The sequence below is a fragment of the Cyphomyrmex costatus genome, unplaced genomic scaffold (assembly GCF_001594065.2).
Source record: "Cyphomyrmex costatus isolate MS0001 unplaced genomic scaffold, Ccosl1.0 scaffold2, whole genome shotgun sequence".
Lineage (NCBI taxonomy): Eukaryota > Metazoa > Arthropoda > Insecta > Hymenoptera > Formicidae > Cyphomyrmex > Cyphomyrmex costatus.
Genome location: NW_017276038.1, coordinates 887,853 through 895,252, shown reverse-complemented (window position 1 = coordinate 895,252; position 7,400 = coordinate 887,853). Strand labels below are relative to the sequence as shown.

The window sequence follows — 7,400 nt, the reverse complement described above, 5'->3', positions numbered from 1 at the left end:
ATTATTCATGTAACTAAACCCGTATAAATACTGTCAGTTACCATCCGTAAATGTATGAGTTTTCGTGTTTTATATGGAGTATTTAAGCGAGAGTTATATTTGTGTATGCGTAGAGAGACACGTGCAAAACTGCTGCAGACCACTCATTCGTATTTTATTCTAAAAATGTATTTTTAATAATAAATCGTTTTTAAAAAAAAAATACCATTTAATAATTTTAATATTATACTTACAATGTAATTATATCAGCATCGTTGCATTTCTTTAGAAGAAACTTCACTGACCCATTTCTCTATTTTTGTACAAAGACTTCAAACTGTTCTTAAAGATGTTTAACTTCAACTACCATAGTTTAATGACTGAACGTACTAAGAATACTTATTTTGCAAAAAAAAAACGTGATGACTCTCTTACGTATAGTCATAGTCCTATCACTTAAAATAAGAAGGTAAGAGTTAGAAGGTTATAACAGGATAGTTGGATATGAAAGTAGAAAAAAAATGGTTCTGACAAAATAAGAACGCAAAAATGAAATGCAATTTGTAATCGGAATTATTATCGTTATTAGCTCTAATAACACAATGCTCTCATTCGGCGCATATTACTGAAGCAACGTTTATTATTGTCACATTACCGCTGAATTCATATAATTTTATGCAAAGACCATAAACTATGATCGTCGACTACGTGGAAAAAAAATTTATAAACTCAAATGTGACTAGCTAGTACATCGCGAATACTAATAAAGAAAATTACTTTGAATATTTCATAAACATTAAATGAGCATAATATTATGCATGGATATAAATACAGGTTGCAGAAATTCGTAACTACTATCGTAAACTATAATAAGTACGAAGCAACGATATTCTATTTAGAAAAAAACTTATCAATTATAATTTATATACGTTTCGCATTTATAATTCAAATTACCGAAGATATTTGCCAATCAAAATAAAAGACACATATATTTTTTTAGATTAATGAATTTATGTACAAAAAGCATTTATCTAATATATCTTATTTAAAATCAATACGCAGTTTTGTAATTTCTAGTGCCTATGCTTATGACTATTATATTATGATACATACGCAGTCTAAAGCACGAGAATCATTCCACGAATGATAAAGCTAAATATAAAAATACCAATGTGTAAATACGTATCGTTTTACGTCGTGCTTGTCCGCAATAAATTTTATTTCATTAATATACTTAATCCGCGTTTCCCGTATCTAAGGTGTTCATTGTCGTTGATATTAACAAGTGCAAAAGTATAAAAAAAGATCTATGTGAGAAAAACGGTGAAACACGTGTAATACTTGGCATTATACAAATTTCATCGCCGCAAAATTTTTCAAAAAAGATAAATTAGGAATTATTATATGATATTAAATTTGACCTATTTTAACACTTTCTCAACTATTATTATTAATTTATTATATTTTAATGTTAAAGCAACAGTTTTTTTATCATCTTAAGTACGACAAATGTAGCAAGTTGACTTTCAGCCATGAAACAACAAAAGTCAATTGTTCAAATATCCTTTATAACAAAAAAAAGTCTTAACGTATTGTTCAAGATTTTGTGTTCAATATTTTAACTTTAACTTTATATTTCTTATATAATATTTTAAATTCTTCTAAGGTTGCACCGGTCGCAGTTTTACGGTTGAACCGAATGCCTGTCATTCGTGCGGTTGGAATAATGCCATAGCGATGCATATACATAAAATTTGTGTTTAATTAGAGTAACGTTAATGAAGACAATGGAGTTCTAGTTTTTGATAAATGAAGCTAACGGGAACATCACTTCCCGGAGTAGTGTGAACCAATGTTGGACGGCGGTCCTCTGTGATGATGATGATGCTTCTGTCCAGGACCGGAATATCTACTTCCTGGTCGAGAATGCACTATCGCATAATGATCGCTATTCGTCGATATCGACCTTGTGGAGTTCATGGTGGATCCCCCGGAGGCGTATCCTTGCTTTCCGTTTAACGAGTATCTAAACACAAGAACGATCGTTCAGACACGCCATCGCATGCGTCATGATGTGTAATGTAAGACATTAATTGCCGTGACTCTGCGCGCTTAAATACGACTTCACTTATTGTTAGAAAGGTTACGATCAATTTCGTTAGAGAGCAATTTAGACTTAAGATTCTTTGATCACACATCCTTAAATTAATTTTTTATGATCAATTATAAAAGAGTATAGTCATTTAAGTGGCTCAAATCAATTATTGAGAAGCTAATGAAATCACCGTTAGATTAAATCCAAATTGATACGCACACACGCACGCTTGCATGCACGCACATATACGTGTATATATATATATATGTGTATATATATAAATTCGTATTTAATCTGACAGCGATTTCATTAGGTTATCAATAAATAATCGATTCGAGGCACTTAAGTGATTATCATGCCGCATGGTTATACAGTGCGTAATCATATATTATTGACGCAATTAATAAAGATACTTTGTCGGCGAGTCACGCGATTCGCTTTAGAGAGGTAATTAAGTCAAACCTCGACCCGTATTGAGAACCGTGCCAGCTGCGGTATGGATCGTAATCCTCAATGATTGACGGCTCCTTCTCGATAATGTCGGTCCGGGTGCAGCTACAGGTCATCGCCGAACATAGGAATATGTTGATAATGAGCATGATGAGGAATAATATCCCGAGTGCCACCGCCAGCCACAGAAGCCACAGCGGGTGCACGCTGCCGTCATCGTGCAATGTTTGTACAACTGCACATATAAAGAAACCACTATGTAATTTTCGTATCGCGATAGGCATTCATGTATTTGTAAGTTTGTAAGTGCGTAATGGAAATATCATCAGTTACAATATTAGTACAGAAATTCCATCTGTGTTTAAATAGTAATTCAATAAAAAAACAAATAAAAATTCTGTACAAAAGACACGCATAAATATACGTATGATGTAACAATTTTTGAATAATAAATTCCACTTATGATAATGTTTTTAACTCTAATCTGTTTTAACAATTTTAAAACAACAATTAACAAGCTTTTATTTCTCTCATTAAAAAATGCATTTTATACGGGATTTAGTAAGATAAGAAAATATTCATTTATAGTTTCTATTACATAATTAATTATTTTATCAATATGAGTTCACGAGGACATCATTGATGAACGGTAAAAATTATAGCACAGGATTGTAGGATGAACTAACGCAAAAGATACAAAGTGAGATAAACGAAATAAGATCACTTATGCCAGTTTAAGTATACATTATAATTTGATGACAGCTTCTGAGCAAGTTGCGTGTCGAAGTGATTCAAATGCAGGTCAGGATGACGAAGAGAGATGACGGGCAACCATTTTATAACGCGCAGGAAGAGGACATAAATGGAATATATATGCAAGAGGAGCAATAAAAGGACAACGAAAGAAGAAGATCGCACGCATTTCTGACGTAGCTACATACTTTACATGTCACGACGGCTTATCAAAACCAATTGCAGAGAAAAGCGGATGCTCTCTACAAGAAAGTTCAGCGGTAGCGTTTCTAATTATTTTCATCGATCTCTTTATCAAATCACTATATCTGTTTACATAAATCAAACTAACTTCCTCGGAAAAACGCAACTGCTCTAAAAAAAAAAGTAATTAAAAATCCACTTTCACGTTGTACTTTCCAAATAATTACGAGTTATCAAGTATTTCTTCGTTGACTGCAATATGTTGTAGAATGTACTTTTGTAGTTTGTGTACTATGTACTTTTACACATTTTTTGTCAGTAAGGAAATTTTAAAAAGAAACCAAAAAAATTAAACCCAATACGAACCAAAAAGAAAACGTCAGACCAAGAATTTTATTAATTAAAAATTGACTCGTCATTATTCTTTATGAAGGTAGAAGATAATAGATAAGAATATGTTAAAAATAATGATATATATATAATAATATGTATAACAGTAACAATAACAGTTAATTCACCGATAGCGCAGATGGCTTACCTCGTTTTTCGCCTGGTTGGAGAACAAAAACGCTCGTTCCAGCAAGTAGCACTCCTTCTTCACTACTAACACTTTGTCCGTTAGTGGCGGTGCCACCCTTTATCAGCTCTTCTTTGTCTCCTTCGCACATGGGAGTACCGCAGCTTCCTAGGCACGTAAATTTTAATTGCGTTACATCGCAACAAAAAATGTTCCGATCAATTTCTTGTACATTCGATAAGTATACATCGAGAAAATGGTGTCAGCGATCAAGTTCTTATATACACGATAATAATTATACATTGGTAACTTGTTACATTAGTTCGTAAATGTTAATAATTTATGAAAAGTAAAAAAAAATGAGAACAGCACACAGACATAAAAAGACTATATTATACTTTTAAAACACTCTGCGTGCAATTTTATATCCAGTATGACACTGAAACTAAATCAGTATGTGATGCTAAATGTTTTATTTTAAAAGGGTCATAACTTTTACGATTTGAGGCATAAAAAGTAATTCCTCATAAAATGAACGAGAGAATCGCTATCTGCTGTAATATCACAACAACGAATCGTAAAAGTTGAATGCCATTTTATAACCCACATTCGTAACTAGATGCTAATGGGAAATCGTTCACCGGATGAGTTTTACCTCTGCACACAGCGATGTCGCATTGGAAATGCACCTCTGAACTATCGGCAAACCGGAACATGGAAAACAATGTGGCATCCGCTATACCGGTACTTCGGTCATATATGAATTTCGTCATTCGCACTTTCACGGGACAGCTTTGTAATCAAAACAAATCACAATTAGTCGATCATTTCCATTGTCAAAGCTACGCTATAAAGCATACTATAGTAGTAAATTGCGCATCTTCCTTTTATTGATTCATTATGTGAATTTCAGTTAAATCTGACTAATGAAAATAAAATTAAGATTAATTTAAACTTCTTTTAACTCTTATAAAGAACAGTGACTTGAGTTCTCGTCAGGCATTATGAAGATTTTAGCACAATGGAAGTTTCAATGAAAATACTATTTAATAGAGAACTTTTAAAGAAAACTGTTCTTTTTATTGTTACATCAACTCGAAAACACAATAATTATAAATAAATTATGATTTTAAATTATAATAACACAAACTAAATATTATATCACATAAAATATTTCAATTTCTTAAATAGCGTCTTTAAATAATACCCTAAAAATAAGTACCCGATGATTAATCTGTTCATTTCTTTGCATCATAGGGAAAAGCTCTTTTATCTGCTTGTTCAAAGGTAATTGGATGTAACAATTTCCAAACAGAAGTTTTCCCAGTTACGCTTTTATTAGACAGAGTGTATCAAAGTAATAATCACAGGCTTACCCTTTGTCGTCTATAAGCTGCACGCTGGAATTGAGCTTGTTGAAAGCGAAGCAGTTCTTGACTCGAATCCCGTACGTTCCTGCAAATTGAATGTTCAACGAAACAGTGCTTTAAACAGCAAGATCTCACGATGAAACCGCGGCTAACGGATTTGTCCGTATCATCTGGACGTAAAAGCAAATGACGGAATTGGATATAAGATACGAACCGTCTGGGCGTGAAATCTCGGCACGTAGAGTATAGTTGTGACCGTATATAGCTTCCTGTACTCTCACACCTTCATCCAAAAGGCGCAGGGAAACCAGCGAAGTTTCATTTCTACGCAAAAAGCGTTGTTTGTAAGCACGGGTTTCTTTTTTCCTACATATTTCGTAGCGTATTTTACTATTAAAAATGTGACATAAGCTTAAGAGGTAGCGATCAAAGCGAATGGATAAGTGATAACAAAAAAATTATGTCAACAAGTCAATATTGTACATCTGGCGATAGGGCGATACGAATGTGATAAGAAAATCAATGAAAGAGAGGGTCGTGCGTATCGACTTCCAAAGTGCCTTGGATCAGGAAAATTTATTCAGAAGGTACGTAACGCCAATCCGACAAAGAAGCTACTTGTCATTTGTGGGATATCTCACTTGACAATGGTCGCATACCAATCGTCAGCCGCATTTTTTCACTGCAGAATACAAGAAAAACTTGCGGTAAACCGTAGCGTCGTAAGCATTTTAATTACTGATTCATCGCTCTGTTTAACTAATTCCTGGAGTGCCCAATTAAATTTTATTATCTCTCGGGCAACTTTTTCCCATACCACGCGTATAATTAAATGACAACATTTTAAATGGGTAAAATTACCCGTTAAAATGTTGTCTAAATACCGAAATTGTACTGAATATCAAATTTAATTTTATTTATTATTCATTATATTCGTATTGCAAGGACATTGCAAAATGTTCTCAAAAATATGCATTATAAACTGTAGTATTCGATATTGTGTAAAATACCGACATACTAAATTGACCACTCTAAGTTGAAGTATCTGTACGTGCAATCAATATACCGCGAAGAAGGAAATATATAGCTGAGTGGTAGCGAACATCAACGATTGATTAGAAAACACGGAGCCACTAATGACCGATTAAAAGCCTCGCAAATAGTATTTCCCGTTTAGATAGCGCTATTCACGCGTGTCAAGCAGCCACTGATGCGAGATATTTCTATTTCACGTACGTTTGAAAAACTCAGTGTACACGATTATTTTACGATAGCTTACGGAGAGTCCATAAATAAAATAAACCCGCAACATCAGCACAGCTTGTTCTGACAACTTAATGACGTTTACTTTCAGTGAATTGCAAAAAGTGTGCGTATTCGTACAGGAAAAGGTTTTATCGAGAAAATCTTATTTGTAAAAGATAAACAACAGAGAAAAGATTAATTAACAACTTTATACAATAAGTACGTTCTGGAGCGTCGTGTGTTCCTGATCTTGGAAGATAAATTTCTCGATTATATGAATATTTTTTTATGAGTACAAATAATACAATTTTTTATTTTTATTTATTTTTAAGATAATATTTTACGTAAAATAGTTTCAAGAAACATGTAGTCTACCTTATTCTCTGTTAATAGATTTCGCTATCAAATATTATTTATATCTTATGTAGTATATTATCTTATTATAATATATAATTAATCTTTAACTTACTTGGCATTTTTGAAACCCGCCTTTCCGCACGTAATGACATAAAACTTGTCATCCGCTAGTTCCAGCGTTTTGTGTATCCTAACAGCGATAGGAATGGAACGTTCTTCCGTGTGCTGTAATATATATTGCCATATTTGAATGTAAAATGATAAAACATTATAATACAATTCAGCAATCCGCTTGTTCGTCAAAAATTATTCATTATTATTTAAAGTATTTACTCGGACTTCTATAAGTATTAGTAAATCTATGAGAACGTTTTGTAAATTCAATTATGTGTACACGTGACAATTTTACGTGTGGAAAGGCTTTAAGTCATAGACCACAGAGCGTTACACT

At 33.0% G+C, this 7,400-nt stretch overlaps 1 protein-coding gene across 2 annotated transcripts in view; it reads right to left on the bottom strand.

Annotated features, from left to right (window-relative positions):
- Positions 1 to 1,590: 1,590 nt before the first annotated feature.
- Positions 1,591 to 7,400, bottom strand: part of LOC108773184 (uncharacterized) — a 33,932-nt gene continuing 28,122 nt past the window's right edge. Inside the window, exons 3-9 of one of the 2 annotated variants that reach the window (XM_018538911.1) lie at positions 7,062 to 7,174; positions 5,562 to 5,671; positions 5,354 to 5,432; positions 4,633 to 4,769; positions 3,999 to 4,145; positions 2,537 to 2,759; positions 1,591 to 2,005 (exon numbers count right to left, since the gene is read on the bottom strand). In XM_018538911.1, coding sequence (XP_018394413.1) covers positions 1,807 to 2,005; positions 2,537 to 2,759; positions 3,999 to 4,145; positions 4,633 to 4,769; positions 5,354 to 5,432; positions 5,562 to 5,671; positions 7,062 to 7,174 — 1,008 coding nt within the window. In that variant the 3' untranslated portion in view covers positions 1,591 to 1,806. The remainder of the gene's footprint in view (positions 2,006 to 2,536; positions 2,760 to 3,998; positions 4,146 to 4,632; positions 4,770 to 5,353; positions 5,433 to 5,561; positions 5,672 to 7,061; positions 7,175 to 7,400) is intronic. The other variant, XM_018538912.1, reaches the window with a different exon arrangement.